Source organism: Aegilops tauschii, chromosome 6 (genome assembly GCF_002575655.3).
Source record: "Aegilops tauschii subsp. strangulata cultivar AL8/78 chromosome 6, Aet v6.0, whole genome shotgun sequence".
Lineage (NCBI taxonomy): Eukaryota > Viridiplantae > Streptophyta > Magnoliopsida > Poales > Poaceae > Aegilops > Aegilops tauschii.
Genome location: NC_053040.3, coordinates 30,219,105 through 30,245,772, shown reverse-complemented (window position 1 = coordinate 30,245,772; position 26,668 = coordinate 30,219,105). Strand labels below are relative to the sequence as shown.

General features: G+C 43.7%; 1 protein-coding gene and 1 long non-coding RNA gene across 2 annotated transcripts in view; both read left to right on the top strand.

The window, feature by feature from the left end:
* LOC109756109 (serine/threonine-protein phosphatase 7 long form homolog) overlaps positions 1-17,994 on the top strand; it is a 28,206-nt gene extending 10,212 nt beyond the window's left edge. The window contains exons 7-10 of the mRNA XM_073500599.1: positions 16,681-16,778; positions 16,849-16,944; positions 17,019-17,120; positions 17,465-17,994. Coding sequence (XP_073356700.1) covers positions 16,681-16,778; positions 16,849-16,856 — 106 coding nt within the window. The 3' untranslated portion in view covers positions 16,857-16,944; positions 17,019-17,120; positions 17,465-17,994. The remainder of the gene's footprint in view (positions 1-16,680; positions 16,779-16,848; positions 16,945-17,018; positions 17,121-17,464) is intronic.
* A 4,562-nt stretch (positions 17,995-22,556) lies between these two features.
* Positions 22,557-23,807, top strand: LOC123494312 (uncharacterized). Its single transcript, XR_006664960.1, has 3 exons — positions 22,557-22,861; positions 22,968-23,016; positions 23,261-23,807. It is a non-coding gene; the product is annotated as an uncharacterized lncRNA (long non-coding RNA).
* The last annotated feature ends 2,861 nt before the right edge of the window (positions 23,808-26,668 follow it).

Sequence of the window (26,668 nt, the reverse complement as noted above, 5' to 3'; positions counted from 1 at the left end):
CCTACCGATTAAAATTCCCGTTATGAGATGATGATTCTATGGCGATGAATTGAAGTCTGGATCTTGTATCACTCAAAATTAATTGTGAGAGATATTGATTTGAGTGGGAGCGCACTGTTGAATTAACATGTTTAATTCTCAGTGCAATTAATTATGAACACTGTCTAAGTGTTTCTTGCAAAATAGTTGTAGAATAATGGTTCGCGTTTCCACCTTCCCTATTAAAATTGAATAACTGTTAAATATCTGGTTAAAACTTTACGATTGGTAACGTAATATGAGGATTGTCCTCAAAAGTGCCGAGAAGGACTTTGTCCTATCGCATGCTTTCCGTATCCTCCCGCTAAAGCTATGGATCATGTGACTCTCGTCCTTTGATCCAAAAGCTATAATTCCGTTTCAGTCAAGTGCAATATGTTTGCTTCCATGAAACCCAAACTTCGAAAGTTGGGATAGTTATATGATATTCATGGAACTGAAAATTATTTTCAGATACAAACAAAGTAATGTTTGTTTGCAAGTATTAGTAAAAGTGTTTACTATGCATTTGACTGTTGGGAAAGGGATCCAGAAGAACGCCTGTCATATAATGAAAGGTGAATAAAACAACAACTTAAAGATAAAGGAAGTGTCCAAAGGGTGTTAGTATGACTTACACGCCTAGGAAGTCCGGGGCTAATGCCACTCTTAAGTTGGGTGCTTCTTCTGAGAGTAGGAGAAATACTAAAAGTTAAACTGCTAGAAGTATAAAGGCAAAAGGAAAGAAGACTGGAATATCTAGCTCATGTATGAATGTCATACAAGTTTTTGATGTATAGAAGGCTGGTCAAAGATATAGTTCTTGCGAATTATGGTTAAACATGTTAATCACTAATTCTTGGGTATTGTGAGTTCATCACAAAATGCCCGCTCGATTGCAGTCTGTTGCAACTCGATGTAAGAACTACTATGGCATGAAAGACTAGCTAGAAATGAGGTTAAGGTATACACATGGAACATAGTAAATGTTACTATACCTTCCATCGGTGTATTGCCGTCTGTATTTATTTTCATAATTCATTTAGAGTTTTACAAACTCTATCCCATTGCATAAGGCATCTTGCAAGAAGGTTGTTCATAAGAGAACTTTTTATGTTCGATGTTATGAATAACACAAGGGCCATACTTTCATTATGAATGAGATGTATGTTATGAATATTGATAATAATACAATACCTCTGGGTTTACTTTTCATAATTCATTTTAGAGTTTCATACACTCTAGCCCATTGCACAATGTTTGTTGCAAAAGAGTTGTTCATAAAAACAACAATTGTTGTTAAGTATTATGAATAACATAAGGGCCATACTACCATCATCGATGGGACGTATGTTATGAATATTGAGGGTAATATGATACATCCATAACACTGACGCTAAATGTCGCAAGACTAAAAGAATACCACACAAGTGTGGCACTACATTTGGTCACATTGGAGAAACCCGCATGGAAAATTCCATTATGATGGATTTTGAAGTCTTTTTGATTTTGAATCATCTGACACTTGCAACTTTCCTCCGAAAAGTGAAGTGACTAAAATACCGTTCACAGGCCATAAGGAACGAACAACAAACTTATTAGTGATCATACATTTGATGTGTGTAGTCCGATAAGTGTTGTTAGTGGTGGATTTATTTATCTTCAGAAATGACTCAAGTAGATATATGGATATTTACTTGATGAGACGTAAGTCTGGATCTTTTGAAATCATTCGAAAGGTTCTCAAAAATGAAGTAGAAGTTATTGTAACAAGAAAATTATGTTTCTGCAATTTGATTGCACAAAGGAATATTTGAGTTACATGTTTAGCGAATGTCTGATGAGTTGTGAAAGGGGTTTCATAACTTGCACCTCCCGGAACACCACTGCAAGTGGAAAGTCTGTGGAGATGTAATCAAACCATTTATGACATGGTAAGGTCAAAGATGACATAAATAAATTTGCCATTATCCCTTTTAAAGTGATGCTTTAGAGACTGCGGCTTTTACACTGAAAAGAGTTACATCGGGTCTGTTGAAATGAAGCCATGGTATGGTACGCCCAACCATGTTATATCTTTTCTTAACATTTGGAATATGGGGCTTGTGTAAAAGGTTACAAACCTATTCCAAATCAGACAAGTGCTACTTTGTAGGTTATACCAAAATGTTGGGTATTCCTCCCTCACTATACCGAGGCAAATAGTTTTGCCGCGAAACGGTGTGCTTTTAAAGAGAATGGTTCTTTCAAAAAGGTGAGTGGGAGAATAGTGCAACTCGACGAGATAAATAGTATCTAAGTCATCAGATCAAAGGAAAGAGACCTTGGAAGTAATTCCAGAGTTTCCTACTGCGACTGATACGGAAGTCTCTACAATAAAATGTATGAACTTCGGTCGAACTTGCAGCTGAACCACGTAGGCAAGGCTCGTGCAAACCTCTCAGGTGCGCAAACGAGATATTGTTGTTAGACAACATTATACCTACGATACACAAGGAAGCGTTGATGGGCCCTGACTCCGGAATTGGCTAAATGCCAATACAACCCAAGTTGGTTTCCATATAAGTGATTCAAGATTAAAACCTTGATACACCTTTCGGAAGACTTAGAGTCTAACGAATATTTATGGAACTTAAAACTGATATGGATAAAAATGTTTTATCCAAAAGCTCGACTTGTTGAAATAACAAGTTCAAGAGTTGACTACGATGAGGTTGTTTTCATCGTAGCGATGCTTAAAGTCGGTTCGGGTTGAACTAGCAATTAATACATATTTCAATCATGAGATATGAAACATGGATGATAAAAGGATTTCCATCTGATGGAAATGAAAGCTAGGACTTGTATATGATACAGTCCAAAGTAACTTGTCGATCCAGAGGATGCTAGTAGGTATGCAAACTTCAGAGTTCCAGCAATGGACAGAAGAGAGCAAAATGGAGTTGGAATCTTCGTGTTTTGATGAAATGGTCAAAGGGGTTTTGACTTCATCAATGGGTAACGAAGATGCTTGTAATTCAAGAAAGTAAGTGGGAGCGTAATAATATTTCTAAAAACCTTATGTGCTTGGCACATTGGTAATTGGAAATAAATTTCTTGACACGAATTAGGAATTCATTTGAAAATAGTTTTTCGATGAAGTGCTTAGGCTAAATAGCCTCAATATTAGGCATGATGATCTATGGAGATAGATTTACCTAATGGGGCTAAGCAATGAATACATATTGACAAGATGCTAAAACCTTTTAGCATTTAAAACGCCAAGGAGTGATTCTTGCCAAAGTCACATGGAAGGAGTTTTTGCAAGACTCGGTGTCCCAAAACACTGATGAGTAAAATACATGATGCAGATTCCACACACTTTTGTGGTTGGATTAATCATGTATGTAGAACAACCAGATATGTCCGATACTCCCAAGGTGTTGCGAGTATGGATACTAAAGTGATCAAAGTACTGATCGTGGGACAACAATGAAAGATGTCATTGAGTACTAGAGTAAGTACTGATGATATGTTTTCTTGCAAGCGGAGATCATGAAGAGTTCGTTGTAAAATGTTACATCGATAGTCTTCATCTTTTCACCGTGCGATTTTCGATTTAAGTTAAGGGTTTTGTGTAACACACAATGTGGTGGCACAGTTAGTTGGAACTTGTTCAAACTAGTTACTGTGGCGAATTCTATAACAAGGGCTAAGTATGTTGACGCTTTAGAAGCGATAAAGAAGATGTTGAATCATATAGTTCATTCATGAACTTAGTATAGTTCCAAGATGGCTTTTGACAATGGGACACTACTGCAGGTAGTTGCTCCATAACTCAGTCTGAGGAATCCAGGTTCGACCTGTGATTCACATACATACAAAGCCAAGTCCACACAAAATATGAATTTTTGTGAAAACGTGAAAACGCGAGGACATGCAAAGATACACACGGAACTGAAGTCGTCAGATCCGTTGGACATCAGGCTATACCACAAGCGAAGCATATTTACACCGGTGTGCCACAGGTGTAAAGTGCATTAGCATTAACTAGATTATTGACTCTAGTGCAAGTGGGAGTCTGTAGGAGATATGCCCTAGAGGCAATAATAAATGATATTATTTATCTCCGAGTTCATAATTATGTTTATGTTCCATGCTATAACTGCTATGGTTCTCGAGTCTGCAATAACCACGAGGCTCGGAGGAAGACTCATATGCACGTGTGGAATAATAAACGGTAAAATGTATTCCTAGTCTGGCCTCTAAGACTAGCTCAAGTGTTGCATGATGGTTATGTTTTCCTGATCATGGGCATGTCTATGTCAGCAACCTTGAGGGCATAATGTTAAGAGAACATTTGTGTTGAATCGACCCGGCATGATGTTATGCTATGAGATTCATTCGTCACAAGTTTATTGGTACGTAACACAGAGATGGTTAACGTTTGCATGATTCCTTAGACCATGAGAGTATCGAGTTTCTTCATGCTTGCTTCATGAACTTTGGGGTTTGTTAAACGTCATCCGTAATTGGGTGGCTATTACGGCGGCTTACGGGTTCATGGAAAAGTGTGTCAAGTAACTTGATAGCTCAAGATTGGGATTTGCTCCTCCGACGATGGAGAGATATCTCTGGGCCCTCTCGGTGTTACGGTATCCATCATCGTCTGGCCAGACACTTTGTGATTTGATCACGGGGATGCCGGAACACGATAACGAGAAAAGAGAACAATACCGGTAACGAGGTAACTAGCATAGTGGACAAGTTGTTGATCCACGGGAATGCCAACATGTCTCACCTCGGGTATTTGTAACATATCGCGAAGCAACAGGAATAGCACACGGCAACTGGAGGTTCACTCGAATATTTATTCGTGTGGGTATAGGGGTCAATATGGGTGTCCACGGCTCCGATGTTGATCATTGATCGGAAGGGGTTCCGGGTCATGTCTATACTTCACCGAACCTATAGGGTCACACACTTAAGGGTCATCTATCTGCTGAATACTAGACAGGGAGTCTGAGAGAAAATCACCGAAAAAGTTTCGAACACCGAAAAGTTTCGGACAGCGGAATCGTACCGCAGAGAGAGGTCATCGGATAAGTTTCGATGATACCGAAAAGTTGTTTCGGGATACACCATTAAGTCAAATTGGTTTCGGCACATGCCTGATAATTCTTGGAGGATGCCAGAATCATTCTGGAAGCTTTTTGGAATTTTCTGAGATAAAAACCGGAAATGTTCTGGAGCTGCCGGAGCCACATCAGATGCGTTTCGCAGATGAAAATCACTAAAACCGGAATTGTTTCGGAACGCGTTGAAAATCATTTTAGTGGGTACTGGAAATGTTCTTAGCCCACATAAATATTTTCAGTTCGATCAGACGCTGAAAAATGTCGTCGTGAATAGTGAAAATCAGCTTTATGGTTACTTTATGGAAAGCCACCTTTTGGGGCTTTGCTCCAAAAGATCTTGGGGATGACATGGATGGATAGGAGCCATTTTTTGGGCCCCTCATGAGGGTGTGGCCGGCCACATGGGGTATCCCCCCTTGGGGACCCTCTTGTTCCTTGGTTTCACTCCTAGGTCCTTGTGGAAGGACTTCATTCATGTGCATTTTGGGTTTTTTGTGAAACTACCCTACCCCCTTGGGATTTCCTATAAATAGAGGTGGAGGGGCAGCCCTCCACACTCATCCCTTGCTCTCATACACATGCCATGCATTATCTGGCTTCTTCTCTCCCTCCCACGAAAAGAGTTTCGTAGAGCCGTAAGGCTGTCTGGGTTCCGGCAGGAACTAGTTCTGGACGGCGAAGCCCTGCCGGATAGATGACACCGTATGTGTGCAACTCTGTAGAGAGATCGTAGTTTCGGTCTTAGTTCGTGAGTGCCTCCCGAAGGGCTGTCCGTGTGACCGTCCGAGTTTCGAAGGTCCTCCCGAAGGGCTGTCCGAGTGACCGTTCGAGTTTCGAAGGTCCTCCCGAAGGGCTGTCCGCGACACCGTCCGGGGGGCTGTTCGACCGCCTCCTGGAGGGCTGTCTGAGGAGCAGATGAGGGTATACATCCTCGCGGTTGGGAGGTTGTAAATCCTAGCTGCGGGGATCTGCACCGCCGATCGTCATCGACTCTACTTCCCGCTGCACTACGAGTCGGTAACGAAAAAGATCAAACCATGTATGCAGTCTCCATAGTGGTCCTGGGCTGGTGCGTAGGTCGGAAAATTTTTGTTTTCTGCTGCGTTCCCCTACATGATTTCCAATAAGTTGGTTGCTCGCTCCATTTTTCCGGAGAACAGAGTCTTGGTCATCTTACCCATGAGGCATGGTTCGGACATGTCAAATGATTCGTAATCAAGAGACTCCAAAAGTCCATCTGCATGGAGCTTCTTCATGCGCTTGACACCAATGTGACCAAGGCGGCAGTGCCACAAGTATGTGGGACTATCGTTATCAACTTTACATCTTTTGGTATTCACACTATGAATATGTGTAACATCACGTTCGAGATTCATTAAGAATAAACCATTGACCAGCGGGGCATGACCATAAAACATATCTCTCATATAAATAGAACAACCATTATTCTCGGATTTAAATGAGTAGCCATCTCGCATTGACCAGCTTGGTTTTCTCTAGGAACGCGTTGAAGTCGAGGGCTACGTGGGTCATTTGATCTACAAGACATATTGTAAAGATTTTAGACTAAGTTCATGATAATTAAGTTCATCTAATCAAATTATTCAATGAACTCCCACTCAGATAGACATCCCTCTAGTCATCTAAGTGAAACATGATCCGAGTCAACTAGGCCGTGTCCGATCATCACGTGAGACGGACTAGTCAACATCGGTGAACATCTTCATGTTGACCGTATCTTCTATACGACTCATGCTCGACCTTTCGGTCTTCCGTGTTCCGAGGCCATGTCTGTATATGCTAGGCTCGTCAAGTCAACCTAAGTGTATTGCGTGTGTAAATCTGGCTTACACCCGTTGTATTCGAACGTTAGAATCTATCACACCCGATCATCACGTGGTGCTTCGAAACAACGAACCTTCGCAACGGTGCACAGTTAGGGGGAACACTTTCTTCAAATTATTATAAGGGATCATCTTATTTACTACCGTCGTACTAAGCAAATAAGAAGCAAAACATGATAAACATCACATGCAATCAAATAGTGACATGATATGACCAATATCATTTTGCTCCTTTGATCTCCATCTTCGGGGCGCCATGATCATCTTCGTCACCGGCATGCCACCTTGATCTCCATCATCATGATCTCCATCATCGTGTCTTCATGAAGTTGTCACGCCAACGATTACTTCTACTTCTATGGCTAATGTGTTTAGCAATAAAGTAAAGTAATTTACATGGCGTTATTCAATGACACGCAGGTCATACAAAAAATAAAGGCAACTCCTATGGCTCCTGCCGGTTGTCATACTCATCGACATGCAAGTCGTGATCCCTATTACAAGAACATGATCAGTCCCATACATCACATATATTTCATTCATCACATCCTTTTGGCCATATCACATCACAAGGCACATGCTGCAAAAACAAGTTAGACGTCCTCTAATTGTTGTTGCATGTTTTTACGTGGCTTCTATAGGTTTCTAGCAAGAACGTTTCTTACCTACGTAAAACCACAACGTGATATGCCAATTTCTATTTACCCTTCATAAGGACCCTTTTCATCGAATCCGATCCGACTAAAGTGGGAGAGACAGACACCCGCTAGCCACCTTATGCAACTAGTGCATGTCAGTCGGTGGAACCTGTCTGACGTAAGCGTACGTCTAAGGTTGGTCCGGGCCGCTTCATCCCACAATGCCACCGAATCAAGATAAGACTAGTAGCGGCAAGTAAATTGACATGATCTACGCCCACAACAATCTTGTGTTCTACTCATGCATAGTAACTACGCATAGACCTAGCTCATGATGCCACTGTTGGGGATCGTAGCAGAATTTTAAAATTTTCTACGCATCACCAAGATCAATCTATGGAGTTATCTAGCAACGAGAGAGAGGAGTGCATCTACATACCCTTGTAGATCGCGAGCGGAAGCGTTCAAGTGAACGGGGTTGATGGAGTCGTACTCGTCGTGATCCAAATCACCGATGACCGAGCGCCGAACGGACGGCACCTCCGCGTTCAACACACGTACGGAGCAGCGACGTCTCCTCCTTCTTGATCCAGCAAGGGGGAAGGAGAGGTTGATGGAGATCCAGCAGCACGACGGCGTGGTGGTGGAAGTAGCGGGGATCCCGGCAGGGCTTCGCCAAGCGCAAGCGGGAGGGAGAGGTGTCACGGGAGGGAGAGGGAGGCGCCAGGGGCTAGGGTACTGCTACCCTCCCTCCCCCCACTATATATAGGGGCCTTGGGGGGCGCCGGCCCTGGGAGATCCCATCTCCAAGGGGGGGGGGCGGCCAAGGGGGTGGCTTCCCCCCCAAGCCAAGTGGGGGGCGCCCCCACCCCTAGGGTTTCCAACCCTAGGCGCAGGGGAGGCCCAAGGGGGGGGGCGCACCAGCCCACCAGGGGCTGGTTCCCCTCCCACTTCAGCCCATGGGGCCCTCCGGGATAGGTGGCCCCACCCGGTGGACCCCCGAGACCCTTCCGGTGGTCCCGGTACAATACCGATAACCCCCGAAACTTTCCCGGTGGCCGAAACTGGACTTCCTATATATAATTCTTCACCTCCGGACCATTCCGGAACTCCTCGTGACGTCCGGGATCTCTTCCGGGACTCCGAACAACTTTCGGGTTACCGCATACTAATATCTCCACAACCCTAGCGTCACCGAACCTTAAGTGTGTAGACCCTACAGGTTCGGGAGACATGCAGACATGACCGAGACGACTCTCCGGTCAATAACCAACAGCGGGATCTGGATACCCATGTTGGCTCCCACATGTTCCACGATGATCTCATCGGATGAACCACGATGTCGAGGATTCAATCAATCCCGTATACAATTCCCTTTGTCAATCGGTACGTTACTTGCCCGAGATTCGATCGTCGGTATCCCAATACCTCGTTCAATCTCGTTACCGGCAAGTCACTTTACTCGTACCGTAACGCATGATCCCGTGACCAACCACTTGGTCACTTTGAGCTCATTATGATGATGCATTACCGAGTGGGCCCAGAGATACCTCTCCGTCATACGGAGTGACAAATCCCAGTCTCGATCCATGTCAACCCAATAGACACTTTCAGAGATACCTGTAGTGTACCTTTATAGTCACCCAGTTACGTTGTGACGTTTGGTACACCCAAAGCACTCCTACGGCATCCGGGAGTTACACGATCTCATGGTCTAAGGAAAAGATACTTGACATTGGAAAAGCTCTAGCAAACGAACTACACGATCTTTGTGCTATGCTTAGGATTGGGTCTTGTCCATCACATCATTCTCCTAATGATGTGATCCCGTTATCAATGACATCCAATGTCCATAGTCAGGAAACCATGACTATCTGTTGATCAACGAGCTAGTCAACTAGAGGCTTACTAGGGACATGTTGTGGTCTATGTATTCACACATGCATTACGATTTCCGGATAACACAATTATAGCATGAACAATAGACAATTATCATGAACAAAGAAATATAATAATAACCATTTTATTATTGCCTCTAGGGCATATTTCCAACAGTCTCCCACTTGCACTAGAGTCAATAATCTAGTTACAATGTGATGAATCGAACACCCATAGAGTTCTGGTGTTGATCATGTTTTGCTCTAGGGAGAGGTTTAGTCAACGGATCTGCTACATACAGGTCCGTATGTACTATACAAATATCTATGTCTCCATTTTGAACACTTTCACGAATGGAGTTGAAGTGACGCTTGATATGCCTGGTCTTCCTGTGAAACCTGGGCTCCTTGGCAAGAGCAATAGCTCTAGTGTTGTCATAGAAGAGAGTCATCGGGCCCGACGCATTGGGAATCACCCCTAGGTCGGTAATGAACTCCTTCATCTAGACTGCTTCTTGTGCTGCCTCTGAGGCCGCCATGTACTCCGCTTCACATGTAGATCCCGCCACGACGCTTTGCTTGCAACTGCACCAGCTTACTGCCCCTCCATTCAAAATATACACGTATCCGGTTTGTGACTTAGAGTCATCCAGATCTGTGTCGAAGCTAGCATCAACGTAACCCTTTACGATGAGCTCTTCGTCACCTCCATAAACAAGAAACATATCCTTAGTCCTTTTCAGGAACTTCAGGATATTCTTGACCGCTGTCCAGTGTTCCATGCCGGGATTACTTTGATACCTTCCTACCAAACTTACGGCAAGGTTTACATCCGGTCTGGTACACAGCATGGCATACATAATAGACCCTATGGCCGAGGCATAGGGGATGACACTCATCTTTTCTATCTTCTGCCGTGGTCGGGCATTGAGCCATGCTCAATTGCACACCTTGCAATACAGGCAAGAACCCCTTCTTGGACTGATCCATATTGAACTTCTTCAATATCTTGTCAAGGTACGTACTCTGTGAAAGACCAATGAGGCGTCTTGATCTATCTCTATAGATCTTGATGCCTAATATATAAGCAGCTTCTCCAAGGTCCTTCATTGAAAAACACTTATTCAAGTAGGCCTTTATACTTTCCAAGAATTCTATATCATTTCCCATCAACAGTATGTCATCCACATATAATATGAGAAATGCTACAGAGCTCCCACTCACAGGCTTCTCCATAAGTCTGTGTAAACCCAAACGCTTTGATCATCTCATCAAATCGAATGTTCCAACTCCGAGATGCTTGCACCAGCCCATAGATGGAGCGCTGGAGCTTGCATACCTTGTTAGCATTCTTAGGATCGACAAAACCTTCCGGCTGCATCATATACAGTTCTTCCTTAAGATGGCCGTTAAGGAATGCCGTTTTGACGTCCATTTGCCATATCTCATAATCATAGTATGCGGCAATTGCTAACATGATTCGGACGGACTTCAGCTTCGCTACGGGTGAGAAAGTCTCATCGTAGTCAACCCCTTGAACTTGTCGATAACCCTTAGCGACAAGTCGAGCCTTATAGATGGTAACATTACCATCCGCGTCCGTCTTCTTCTTAAAGATCCATTTATTTTCTATGGCTCGCCGATCATCGGGCAAGTCAGTCAAAGTCCATACTTCGTTTTCATACATGGATCCTATCTCGGATTGCATGGCTTCAAGCCATTTGTTGGAACCTGGGCCCGCCATTGCTTCTTCATAGTCCGAAGGTTCACCGTTGTCTAACAACATGATTTCTAGGACAGGGTTGCCATACCACTCTGGTGTGGAACGTGTCCTCGTGCACCTACGAAGTTCAGTAGTAACTTGATCCGAAGTACCTTGATCATCATCATTTGCTTCCTCTCTAGTCAGTCCAGGCACCACAGGAACATCTTCCTGAGCTGCGCTACTTTCCGGTTCAAGAGGTAGTACTTCATCAAGTTCCACTTTCCTCCCACTTACTTCTTTCGAGAGAAACTCTTTCTCCAGAAAGGACCCGTTCTTGGCAACAAAGATCTTGCCTTCGGATCTGAGGTAGAAGGTATACCCAATGGTTTCCTTAGGGTATCCTATGAAGACGCATTTCTCCGACTTGGGTTCGAGATTTTCAGGTTGAAGTTTCTTGACATAAGCATCGCATCCCCAAACTTTTAGAAACGACAGCTTAGGTTTCTTCCCAAACCATAATTCATACGGTGTCGTCTCAACGGATTTCGACGGAGCCCTATTTAAAGTGAATGCGGCAGTCTCTAAAGCATAGCCCCAAAATGAGAGCGGTAGATCGGTAAGAGACATCATAGATCGCACCATATCTAATAGAGTGCGATTACGACGTTCGGACACACCGTTTCGCTGAGGTGTTCCAGGCGGCGTGAGTTGTGAAACTATTCCACATTTCCTTAAGTGCGTACCAAATTCGTGACTTAAATATTCTCCCCCACGATCTGATCGTAAGAACTTTATCTTTCTGTCACGTTGATTCTCAACCTCACTCTGAAATTCCTTGAACTTTTCAAAGGTCTCAGACTTGTGTTTCATTAGGTAGACATACCCATATCTACTCAAGTCATCAGTGAGAGTGAGAACATAATGATAGCCTCCGCGAGCCTCAACACTCATTGGACCGCACACATCGGTATGTATGATTTCCAATAAGTTGGTTGCTCGCTCCATTGTTCAGGACAACAGAGTCTTGGTCATCTTACCCATGAGGCATGGTTCGGACGTGTCAAATGATTCGTAATCAAGAGACTCCAAAAGTCCATCTGCATGGAGCTTCTTCATGCGCTTGACACCAATGTGACCAAGGCGGTAGTGCCACAAGTATGTGGGACTATCGTTATCAACTTTACATCTTTTGGTATTCACACTATGAATATGTGTAACATCACGTTCGAGATTCATTAAGAATAAACCATTGACCAGCGGGGCATGACCATAAAACATATCTCTCATATAAATAGAACAACCATTATTCTCGGATTTAAATGAGTAGCCATCTCGCATTAAACGAGATCCTGGTACAATGTTCATGCTCAAAGCTGGCACTAAATAACAATTATTGAGGTTTAAAACTAATCCCGTAGGTAAATGTAGAGGTAGCGTGCCGACGGCGATCACATCGACCTTGGAACCATTCCCGACGCGCATCGTCACCTCGTCCTTCGCCAGTCTCCGCTTATTCCGCAGCTCCTGTTTTGAGTTACAAATATGAGCAACCGCACCGGTATCAAATACCCAGGAGCTACTACGAGTATTGGTAAGGTACACATCAATTACATGTATATCACATATACCTTTGGTGTTGCCGGCCTTCTTGTTTGCTAAGTATTTGTGGCAGTTCCGCTTCCAGTGACCACTTCCCTTGCAATAAAAGCACTCAGTCTCAGGCTTGGGTCCATTCTTTGGCTTCTTCCCGGCAACTGGCTTACCGGGCGCGGCAACTCCCTTGTCGTCCTTCTTGAAGTTCTTCTTACCCTTGCCTTTCTTGAACTTAGTGGTTTTATTCACCATCAACACTTGATGTTCCTTTCTGATCTCCACCTCCGCTGATTTCAGCATTGAATATACCTCAGGAATGTCTTTTCCATCCCCTGCATATTGAAGTTCATCACAAAGCTCTTGTAGCTTGGTGGAAGCGACTGAAGGATTCTGTCAATGACCGCGTCATCCGGGAGATTAGCTCCCAGCTGAGTCAAGCGGTTGTGCAACCCAGACATTTTAAGTATGTGCTCACTGACAGAACTGTTTTCCTCCATCTTACAACTGATGAACTTGTCGGAGACTTCATATCTCTCGACCCGGGCATGAGCTTGGAAAACCATTTTCAGCTCTTCGAACATCTCATATGCTCTGTGTTGCTCAAAACGCTTTTGGAGCCCCGGTTCTAAGCTGTAAAGCATGCCGCACTGAACGAGGGAGTAATCATCAGCACGTGACTTCCAAGCGTTCATAACGTCTTGGTTCTCTGGGATGGGTGCATCACCTAGCGGTGCTTCTAGGACATAATCTTTCTTGGCAGCTATGAGGATGATCCTCAGGTTCCGGACCCGGTCCGTATAGTTGCTGCCATCATCTTTCAGCTTGGTTTTCTCTAGGAACGCGTTGAAGTCGAGGGCTACGTGGGTCATTTGATCTACAAGACATATTGTAAAGATTTTAGACTAAGTTCATGATAATTAAGTTCATCTAATCAAATTATTCAATGAACTCCCACTCAGATAGACATCCCTCTAGTCATCTAAGTGAAACATGATCCGAGTCAACTAGGCCGTGTCCGATCATCACGTGAGACGGACTAGTCAACATCGGTGAACATCTTCATGTTGACCGTATCTTCTATACGACTCATGCTCGACCTTTCGGTCTTCCGTGTTCCGAGGCCATGTCTGTATATGCTAGGCTCGTCAAGTCAACCTAAGTGTATTGCGTGTGTAAATCTGGCTTACACCCGTTGTATTCGAACGTTAGAATCTATCACACCCGATCATCACGTGGTGCTTCGAAACAACGAACCTTCGCAACGGTGCACAGTTAGGGGGAACACTTTCTTCAAATTATTATAAGGGATCATCTTATTTACTACCGTCGTACTAAGCAAATAAGAAGCAAAACATGATAAACATCACATGCAATCAAATAGTGACATGATATGACCAATATCATTTTGCTCCTTTGATCTCCATCTTCGGGGCGCCATGATCATCTTCGTCACCGGCATGCCACCTTGATCTCCATCATCATGATCTCCATCATCGTGTCTTCATGAAGTTGTCACGCCAACGATTACTTCTACTTCTATGGCTAATGTGTTTAGCAATAAAGTAAAGTAATTTACATGGCGTTATTCAATGACACGCAGGTCATACAAAAAATAAAGGCAACTCCTATGGCTCCTGCCGGTTGTCATACTCATCGACATGCAAGTCGTGATCCCTATTACAAGAACATGATCAGTCCCATACATCACATATATTTCATTCATCACATCCTTTTGGCCATATCACATCACAAGGCACATGCTGCAAAAACAAGTTAGACGTCCTCTAATTGTTGTTGCATGTTTTTACGTGGCTTCTATAGGTTTCTAGCAAGAACGTTTCTTACCTACGTAAAACCACAACGTGATATGCCAATTTCTATTTACCCTTCATAAGGACCCTTTTCATCGAATCCGATCCGACTAAAGTGGGAGAGACAGACACCCGCTAGCCACCTTATGCAACTAGTGCATGTCAGTCGGTGGAACCTGTCTGACGTAAGCGTACGTGTAAGGTTGGTCCGGGCCGCTTCATCCCACAATGCCACCGAATCAAGATAAGACTAGTAGCGGCAAGTAAATTGACATGATCTACGCCCACAACAATCTTGTGTTCTACTCATGCATAGTAACTACGCATAGACCTAGCTCATGATGCCACTGTTGGGGATCGTAGCAGAATTTTAAAATTTTCTACGCATCACCAAGATCAATCTATGGAGTTATCTAGCAACGAGAGAGAGGAGTGCATCTACATACCCTTGTAGATCGCGAGCGGAAGCGTTCAAGTGAACGGGGTTGATGGAGTCGTACTCGTCGTGATCCAAATCACCGATGACCGAGCGCCGAACGGACGGCACCTCCGCGTTCAACACACGTACGGAGCAGCGACGTCTCCTCCTTCTTGATCCAGCAAGGGGGAAGGAGAGGTTGATGGAGATCCAGCAGCACGACGGCGTGGTGGTGGAAGTAGCGGGGATCCCGGCAGGGCTTCGCCAAGCGCAAGCGGGAGGGAGAGGTGTCACGGGAGGGAGAGGGAGGCGCCAGGGGCTAGGGTACTGCTACCCTCCCTCCCCCCACTATATATAGGGGCCTTGGGGGGCGCCGGCCCTGGGAGATCCCATCTCCAAGGGGGGGGGGGGGGGGCGGCGGCCAAGGGGGTGGCTTCCCCCCCAAGCCAAGTGGGGGGCGCCCCCACCCCTAGGGTTTCCAACCCTAGGCGCAGGGGAGGCCCAAGGGGGGGGCGCACCAGCCCACCAGGGGCTGGTTCCCCTCCCACTTCAGCCCATGGGGCCCTCCGGGATAGGTGGCCCCACCCGGTGGACCCCCGAGACCCTTCCGGTGGTCCCGGTACAATACCGATAACCCCCGAAACTTTCCCGGTGGCCGAAACTGGACTTCCTATATATAATTCTTCACCTCCGGACCATTCCGGAACTCCTCGTGACGTCCGGGATCTCTTCCGGGACTCCGAACAACTTTCGGGTTACCGCATACTAATATCTCCACAACCCTAGCGTCACCGAACCTTAAGTGTGTAGACCCTACAGGTTCGGGAGACATGCAGACATGACCGAGACGACTCTCCGGTCAATAACCAACAGCGGGATCTGGATACCCATGTTGGCTCCCACATGTTCCACGATGATCTCATCGGATGAACCACGATGTCGAGGATTCAATCAATCCCGTATACAATTCCCTTTGTCAATCGGTACGTTACTTGCCCGAGATTCGATCGTCGGTATCCCAATACCTCGTTCAATCTCGTTACCGGCAAGTCACTTTACTCGTACCGTAACGCATGATCCCGTGACCAACCACTTGGTCACTTTGAGCTCATTATGATGATGCATTACCGAGTGGGCCCAGAGATACCTCTCCGTCATACGGAGTGACAAATCCCAGTCTCGATCCATGTCAACCCAATAGACACTTTCAGAGATACCTGTAGTGTACCTTTATAGTCACCCAGTTACGTTGTGACGTTTGGTACACCCAAAGCACTCCTACGGCATCCGGGAGTTACACGATCTCATGGTCTAAGGAAAAGATACTTGACATTGGAAAAGCTCTAGCAAACGAACTACACGATCTTTGTGCTATGCTTAGGATTGGGTCTTGTCCATCACATCATTCTCCTAATGATGTGATCCCGTTATCAATGACATCCAATGTCCATAGTCAGGAAACCATGACTATCTGTTGATCAACGAGCTAGTCAACTAGAGGCTTACTAGGGACATGTTGTGGTCTATGTATTCACACATGCATTACGATTTCCGGATAACACAATTATAGCATGAACAATAGACAATTATCATGAACAAAGAAATATAATAATAACCATTTTATTATTGCTTCTAGGGCATATTTCCAACACATATTAGAGGTGCCCACAGGTTTCGAAGTGACTGCCAACCTCAACTACAACAGGCTCATCAGAGAGGGCACACAAACCGGATTTGCTCCTATGATCAACTTTATGGTAAGTTTTTGCCTTGTTTCAACATATCAACATAACTAGAGCTCTTTTGTTGACTTGTTTGTTTTCATAGCGCACTGAGATCTCGCGCCAGGTTAGTGAAGCCGATCAAGCACTTGCACAACCTCGGGGTGGGAATTCTGAGAATGCCTTTAGAGAGTTTATTAAGGTATGTCGTGAGAGCTTTCTCTTTACATGCTTTGTGTTCAAATCCACTAAAATCTCTATTTTGCAATGTCACAGCGTAGCGCTACTCAGTTACGTTCCTTAGCTCATCTTCTTGGTTGCCGTACCGTCGAGGCCGACATGCCCACCCAGTCGTGTTCCACTTCTTCTGAAGAGGAGGTATGAAATCTGTGTTACCATTTATTTTTTACTTCTTGCATATAAAATATTTATCATGTTGTGATTGCATACACGAATGTTACCATCATCATGCTTGCACTCGTATATATGTAGAAGTGTAGTGCTAGTGCAGTCTACATGTATTGCCAATTACCATACGGAGTTATGAACTGAACATCGCTTGTTGCATCTTACAAAGTTGACGCTATGATTTGCATTTTATGACTCGTGTTCCACAAACAGGCAATATGTTACGAATTACTTTATGATTCATCTTTACTCAAACAGAATGTTAAATTTCGTATTGGATGCAATTCCACTCAAACGCATTCCTTATTTTTTAGACGCCCGACGAGATCGCCCTGAGGGGGTTTATCGATGATGCACCTCAGCCTAATCAGCCTAGTCAGCCTATTGAGCGGCGCCACTTCAACTTAAAGCCTAGGAAGACCTTCAACCGTTATACACCGGAGGCATGGAACAAGAAACAAAAGAGGACCGTTGACGAGTCTGTTGTCGAGTCCGAGAACGAGTTTGAGGACGAGGAGGAGCCGGCGCCGAAGAAGGTTCTGAGGAGGTTGAAGAGGGCCGGGAACGAGCCGGGGACGAAGAAGGATGTGAGGCGGGCGAGGGGGAAGAAGTAGATGTGTTTGTGAACTTGTGAACTAATTGAACTTGTCACTTTAGTTAGCTTCTAGCTGTGAACTTCTCGTAATTGTAGACTTGTTGTGAACTTTTTGGCCGTGAAGTTTCTGTAATCTGAAATGAATTTATCACTTTAGTTAGCTAGCTGTGAACTTCTCATAATTGTAGACTTGTTGTGAACTTTTTGTAATGTGAAATTCTTGTAATTGTTCTTTGTCATTGTTGTAAACTTACCAAATACCTGCCAAAGTTTTCTGGCAAGCATAGCGTCGTCTAACGGGGCGCTATGAACTGGACACTTAATGGAAAAAATTTGATGTTTAAGAACTCTCCTGGATGTATAGCACCATTATACCTGGCGCTATGGTACACACAATGAAGCCTAAAATTTCCTACAGGCATAGCGCCAAGAACAGGGGCGCTATGTTATTAAACATAGCGCCATGCATGGTGGCACTATACTTAGCAGTCTGAGCCGGGCAGTGCCGCGCTGTAGGGGCCATAGCGCCATGAGTAGCGGCGCTATACACAGGTGCATAGCGCCCCGGGTGCAGGCGCTATGAAAAAGGTCAGATTCAATTTTTTTTGATAACAGGGTCAAATCGTGCTAAAGTATCCAGCAAAGGTCAAAACAGTGATTTTGCCCCGAATTGCCAGACTAAAAATGCAACAAGGTGTGAGAAATATGCAAGTAAGTCAGTCCCACTTTCTACCAAACTGACAATTATTTTAAAAATATAATTCCATTGGGGTAAAAAGGATTACCAGAACGCCAGCAGCCAGCAGCCATGTCTCATGGCAATATTCCCAGTAGGTTAATTTTTTCTTCTGTTTTCAGTTTTCGTACATAGCCTCAGCAAATATTATTTTTGGTCAGAATACACAGCGTTCTTTTTTGTAAATCCAGACACCCAAGAGCTATATATGTTGATTGTTTTTGGGTCGGCTCACACATTTTTCAGAAATGTGCAACTCGAGTTTCCTTTTAAAGAAAAGTGCAACTAACGGAAAAATCCAATTTCCCAAAGTTGCATATGATTCATGAATACACAGTGAACAATTTTAAAATTTACATTTTTATAAATTCATGAATATTTTCAATTTTGTAAATAGTTTTTGGAAATCATTAAAAAATCAAGTTGGTGAAAAATTTAGAAAGAAAATCACTTTTTAAAATTCGTGGATATTTGTTTTTTTAACTCTTAAATTCTGTAGAAAAACGGAGTTTACCCTAAGCAAGGAGCTACCATTTTGAGCTAAGATTAGTTGACTGTTCACTGGAGCGAATGACTGCCCCGTTTATCCGGGTATGTGTTTTTTTTCCTTTCCTCTTTTGTTGTGTTTTCTTTGGTCGTAACAATTTTACTTTGAATTTTCATTTTCTTTTGTTCTTTTCCTGCTATTTTCTCCTTTTTAAAATTTTTAGTTCTTTTTAATTTCTCCTTTAAATTCACGAATACTTTGTTAAAAAATGTGAAAAATTTACACTGAAAGAAAAAAAATCATGCTGTGCAAAATAAAATAAAATTCACATACAGTTTCTATTCAAAGAACCCTTTTCATATTTGTAAAAAAGCCAAGTTCACATTTTTGTGAATTCGATACCATTTTTTTTTGATAATTGTGAACTTTTTCTGATAATCCTTATTTTCTTATTTACATCTACATTTTAAATATTCATTGCATTCTTTTTATTTTGCAATTTTTTTAAAAATCTACCGCAAACCGGAATTTTCTCAAAGCTAGGAGCTATGTTTTCTAAGCATTTTGTGCAAACATCAGTTGAAGGTTCCTAGAGTGAAAGATGGCGCCAAAATTTTAGGAAACCAAGGAGTCTGGCATGGAGGTAAAAGGGCCGGTCATAAGACTGTGCTTCAGGTGTTTTGCATGCTATTGAGCTCCGCGGCGACTATGTCTCACTTTATGCGGGATGGAAGGATCTTTCGCGTGAAGTAGATACATTTTTTCTATACACACTTTTGTCCTTTTTTCAATTGCTGGATTAACATTTCTAATCAAAAGATTAACATTTTTCTAACACAAGGTCAAATTTTTTTCTATACACATTTAACAGTTTGAAAAGCTTTATTAACATTTTTAAAATGCATTATTAACTTTTTTGAATACATGGTCAACATTTTTGGTATATGGATTAATATTTTTTGAATACATGGTCATCATTTTTTCTGTACACTTCAACATTTTTAAATGCTTGATTAAGATTTTTCAAATAAAAGATTAACAAAAAAAATTATACATGGTCAATATTTTTTCTATACACATTTAAACATTTTTCAAATGCTTGATTAACATTTTTAAATACAAGATTAACGTTTTTTTAAATATGTATAGAAAAGATGTGAGGTTGGCTCCAGTGTTGGAGTTGAACTGGCAAGCTTTGTGATCTTGATTACTTCTTGTCGGTGATCAACAGTGTGGGGCTGGCTCCGGTGTTGGAGTTGATCTGGCAAGCTTTGTGACCTTGATGACTTCTTATCGGTGATCAACAGTGTGAGGCTGGCTCCGGTGTTGGAGTTGATCTGGCAAGCTTTGTGAGCTGGATGACTTCTTGTCGGTGGTCAACAGTGCGAGGCCGGCTTCGGTGTTGGAGCAGCTTGCAGTGGCATGCCATCAGCCTGTTCAATAGGAAGAAGAAGGTTGGCCCTAAGGATTTCAGTGTATTCCCCCCCCCCCCCCCCCCCCCCCCCCTACTTTTTTAGCAATGTTTATACTACTGATTGGGTCAATAGATCTGAGTGCTTTTTCATGTAAAGAAAAGTATATTTCAATGTTGGCAGAAACCACCTTTTTTTCTTCTTTTCGGTCAACTTTTGTAGGGAAAAAAATTGGACGAGTACTTTAGCACGCCAAATTTGGCTGATACGTCCAATTCAGCTCTCAGGGTATCTGCCCTTGCCTGGAAAAAGATGTCTTGGCAAACAAAAAAAGTAGACATACATATTCATGCCCAAATGTTATCTGCAAGCGTTTTGGGTGAAGTCCAAACATTTCGACCAGTAACAGAAAAGCAAGTTGTACGAAAATTCTTTTGGCATTTCTAGAGCATTGAATATATTTTTTTCGTTTGCATGAAAAGTGTGTCACGCTTTGAACATTAACATGGACATATGAAAAGATTCAATTTTTTAAAAAGTGTTTGCTAGTGCCTCTAAAAATCTTACCGTTCCCCCGCTTTATATTATAAAGCAACCATCACCACAAACATCCTATCAAACCGATACAAACACACGCCACCATGACACACAACACACACCCAAGGCAATATACAAAGGTGTCGGGCACCATCGCACCACACCGGCGACAACCAAGCAAATTAAAGATAAGCTAAGAAGGGCTACTTGGAGACGACGGAGACCTCCACCGCCGAGGAGGGGTGACACGGATAATGACGAAGCAAGGACTTTAGGACGGTGCCTCCCAAAAGGGTACGACCATGGAAAGCCCCAAGGCCATCCAAAGAGATCAACTTTGTACCACAGGGACACCCCCGACCGACGAACCGCAGCAAACATCCCGCCTTGAATGTCGCCGGAGTTGCGATAGCCCACACACGGATGGGGAAAAGTGGAGGTGGGGGAGCGGACACATCCGGACTGGCACACCCTTGTGCCAGTGACGGGTGACCCGAGCACGTCGACGCCGCCCATCCCTCCAGCCACCCCCCCCCCCCCCCACCGGACACACCCATGTGCCTCTCCATGCCAGCGGCCGACGTAGACCCAACCATCGGCAAGGAGGACCACCAAGGACCATCGCCTACCACCAAGGACCATCGCCTACCACCAAGAATACTCACCGGGGAGCCCATCTGTGTTGTCGCCGTCGTCTAGCCGGCGGAACGCCTGGAGCTCGACCAGCATGCCACCTGCCACCACCACCAACCGCGACCACGGCAGGGCCGGACGCCCGCAGCCTGGGCCCAGGTCTGGCCGTCGGACGCCGCTAGAGCCCACCGCGCACCATCACCGTTCCAGCCCCTTCACGCCGCCGCCCACAGCCAGCCGCCCCGCCCTCCTCCGTTAATCAAATCAACCAATTAATCCATTCAAAATGCATGCTACGATGTTGTCTGGAGTGGCTTGCACACATGTGATGGGGCGAGCAAAGATTCCTAACTAGCCGCAGGCGTGGATCTAGATGAGTACTTTAACTTCATTAGCAAAAAGAACAGTAACCACATGTACTGCAGCATCGTTAACATTGGTCAGCGTGGATCTAGAGGTGGGTTGAAGTTAATTAACTCTTGATGACTGTTGAATCTCGAGCTATGGCCGGTTGGATGTCGGCTTTAGCTTGGATCTAGATGTGAATTAGACTACCTATAGTGGGAGTAACATAGATAGTAACATCACACATATCTAGATAAAGTGGATGATGTGGCAAGCAATAAATGAAGAAAGTGAGCAAAGTAGTAACATAGCTAGTTACTAGTACTATGAGTAACATCACACATATCAAGACAATATGTGTCTATAGCGTAATAAATGAAGTGTTGCATGTTACCACACATATGTTACTCCTCATTATAGAGGTGGTAACATAGACTAGTAACATGCCCATGTTACTATCCATTATGGCTAGTCTTTTTAAGGTTAATTAGCCCTTGCTGATTGTTAGATATCGAGTTATGAGCTGTCCATGTCGGCTTTAGCGCGAATCTAGATGATAACCCACCCAACTGCTACTTAGTAAAAATGGTAAAATGCAAAGGCATCTTCCTCCCAGTGAACTCTGCATACTACTTAGTAAAAATGGTAAAATGCAAAGGCATCTTCCTCCCAGTGAACTCTGCATACTACTGCCTCCCAATACAAGTCCATCTCGTCTTTTGAAGGGAACACAGGTCCATCTCTGCTAGCAAGCCGTTCTGCATCATTAAGAAAAATCAACCATAAATATTTCTCTACCCATCTCTAGGGTGTAAAAGGGACGTGTTTGCTCAAGCAACTTCCACGAGAAGCAGCCATGGCTCCCTGGTCGCTTGCTGCATGCCATGAGGGGCGCAGTTTGCTTTAGAGCAATCGCTGCAAGCAGAGGCTTCTCGATCTACTCTCCGCTCATGCTCCCTATTGCAGGTATCTCTTACCAAGCTCAGGGTTATCTTTATCTGCCTACATTTTTTTTAACTTTGGAGAGCTAATTTTTCTTTGGCTTATACACGCATTGCTCTGTTCTTTTTAGCTCTTTTATAAGTAGGATCAGCAAGACCCAACATCCATCCATCGTGAAGGTAATATCAGATTTCCTCTGTTTAGCTGGCTTTTCTTGCATCTATTGATCTAGGGTGCCTTAAGTTTGCCTATTTCTGTTGTTTCTCATGCTTATAACACGTTCATAATGCAGTGATGTTAATACGTTCATAATGTAGTCCTCTATTGATCTAGTAGTGCTGCCTTTCCCGTTCTTTTTTGCTGGTAATCTTAAGTAGCTACAATGAGTGGTCGAAATGCTAAGTTGGTTCATCTTTGTTACAGCAAAAGGAAGCGGAAATGACGATGGTCCTGGATGCCTTTGCATCCTACGTGCAAAACATGCTCACGGAGATGGTGAGTGAAGAGGTGCACATGCTGCTTGGAGTCGGAGACGAGATCAAGAAGATGGATGTCAAGCTTAAGGACCTCAAGAACTTCCTCGCCGACGCTGACCGGAGAAACATCACGGACGAGAGCGTGCAGGAGTGGGCGGCCCAGCTCAAGCGTGCCATGTACGAAGCTACCGGAAGTATAAAGCTAGGGTGGTTACAATGGAGATGAAGTATAAAGCTACCGGAAGTATAGTCTATGATAGTAGATGTGCAAAACTACCGCTAGCCCCGCCCTATATATATAGTGAGGGATAGGGTTTACTAGGGATCTACCCGATCTCAGGCCGCCGACAACTTGGCTTGCATGCCAAGATGGTCTCTCAAGCCTTATCCGAGCTCCTAGGCCGGCCACTGAGAGCGGGTCTTTGCTAGGACTCTTGGGCCCCGAGGCAGGCCTGCCATCAGGCTTCTCATCAAGAGGCCACCCCACAGTGTATTGCACCATCAATCTTCACCCTTATCCTCCACGGTCATTTTGTGCATGATCACACAACATATCATCACTTCCTACAAACAAGTCGATGGGCTCCTCACTGGAGTCCACACCAGCGAAATGGGGAAAGAGCCCCGGAAACAAAACCCTCAATCTAGGCACCACCACCGCCCCGGCAGCCAGATCCTTGTAGCCAAGCCAACCCCCTCTAGCAGAGAAGCAGTCAACATCCCATCCGCTGAGATCAAAGGCCGATAAAGGAGCGCCGCCCATCAGAAGGGACCTGGCGGAAGACAAATTTGGCACCGCCATCGCATAGCTAGCACAACAACAACCGAACGTTGGCTAGATACAAATTCTCACCGCTAATCGGAGAGAAGAGCAAACCTCCACCGAGGCGATCGAACACATTTTTGCGCATCCAGCAGCGAGTGGAAGTTGTCCATGGATAGGGCGGAGGCAAAGTAGTCGTCCATCAATGTCAAATGCCCCCGTGTCCTGGTCCAGTTCATCACTCGATGACCCTTGATCGATCCCTTGAAGTTGAGAAAATGCTCTTCCACACGCTCTGCATCGAGAAGGACCACCTACATCATCATCATTTCATCTGCATAATCCTCCTTGTTGGACGAGTCGAATGAGGACTCAATGTAGTACTCATAGATGTACTCCATGTCTGAATCCATTGCTTCGAAGAAGGAAGGAAAATCATCAAAATTTTAGCACGGGCATTTCACCGAACACTTGCCGGCGTGGTCAACCCCACGGACGGCATTTGCAGAGGTGGATGGTCGAGAAGTGTGGAACGACGGCGTAGGCAAAGCGCATGGTGGCTGGTTGGAATGGCGGAGGCCCGTCAAGTGCTTGTCGGTCGGCCGGGTGGTACAACGATGGCGTCAGTGGGGAAGGAAGCAGATACAGAGCAAGGGGAAAGGGATGGCGACACGACGCCCGAGTGTGGTTTTGGTTGGGACAAGGGTGTCGAAATACTCCGTGTTGAAGGTGTGGAACCCCCATAAAGCCTCCCTAGTTTGCTTTCAATTTGCAGGAAAATGGCCAACCAAACTGGCACACGAACAGACGCGGGACAATGTTGGATGGCAAAGTGCGTCCGGACGGTTGCAGACGGTTTGAGGATTCGCTTTGGAGATGCCCTAATTCAATTCGTTCTATAGTTTATAAGGACAAAAATGAAAGTTGAGGCGCGAAATAGAAATATGCACTCCCTCTGTTTTAAAATAAGGCGACACTTATTTTGGGACGGAAATATTATGTCATTTGTCTCATAATAGTTGTTGCTCAAATGGATATATGTATATAACACTAAAATACGCGTAGGTGCCTCCATTTCAATGACAACTAATATGGGAAGGAGGAGGGAGTACTATTTATCAACTCTGTTTTTCTTTTTTGAGTCAATTACATCACCGATGCTAGAACTTGGCGTTAAAGGTCACTTTAGTGCTACAACTTGTGGTATACATTGAAGTGGTGCAGAAACTTGGCTTTACGGTGCGAATACAGTGCAAACCTCATTTGTATACGTCTACGCCACTGATGAGGTGTGCCAGCGTGGCTTGGGGCCAGCTGTCAGTGACCGAGCAATACGGACAGGGTCATGTGTCCTGCTTTTTCGCAAAAAGAAAGCTTCGGTTTTATTTTTTCGCACAAAATGCCCTAGGAAGGCCAACCTGTCAGGAACAGCAAAAATTACATTAAGAGGAACAATAATACCTACGGGGCAGATAACCCTCACGCGCGCCTAACCAAAACGACTACTGACTGGGTTCGAACCAACGAACTGCACATTTTAAGCATACGAGATAAATCAGTCACTCAGAACAAAAAAGGTCCTTCAAACCAGCGACCTCCTGCAGGTATCCCCAAAGTGCAAACCAACAGACCCGACGAGTATTGCTTTTTACATTGACTGATGGTTTTTATATTGAGGCAACATTTATATTCTTTAGAAATATAAATACATTTAACCATGGTAAAATAAATTTAAATAATTTTACATATAATTTTAGAAAGGTTAAATATTTTTTTAAATGTGAAAACATAAAATTATATGAGCATTTATTTAAATTTATTTAACATTTTTAAAACTACATTAAATATTTAGAAAATTATATGAACATTTATTTATATAATTTTAAATACACACGTTTTTAATAAAATATTCTTGCAGTATTAAACGTTTTCATGTTTTCAAAAATATTTATCTACCTTTAGGAAATAAAATACTTAGGATTAACGAAAAAAACATGTGTAACACTTATAAGTAAAAAATTATAGTCTAAAGTATATATGTAAAAGTGGTCTTCAATATAAAAAGCCATTAGTCTTTTTTTAGTAACATACATTAGTCATTTTAATAAGAAAATTTCATCAGCTATTATGGTTAATCGCATATGCGTTAAAAGCTTCAGATTGCTGGTTCGAGCCCCTATTATTTGGCTGCACCTTTTTCATTTGTGTTAAATTTTTTAATTTACGTTGTTTGTGCAAAAGGATATATACATGACTTATAAGTTGCAACTTAAGCTGTAACAAAACATTATGAAAAGAGGTCTCACGCTGTGAATATTTAGTTGATGCACTAGTGTTTTTAGATGTTGCACCTCTGTTTTCATTGTCCTTTGATTCATGTATGCAAGTTCGATGGAATTGTATCCGAAGTATATGAATTTGTAACTCTATGGTTGATGGAAGCTATTGATAGTGATGTTTCTCTGTTCTAAACATTCAGAGTAATGAAACGGCTATGTCTTAGACCATCAATGTTAAGATATTTTTTTTTGTCCATTGGATTCAGTTTTTCCTGGCGGTTATGTTGACAGGGATATGCAATTTACCTGGTTT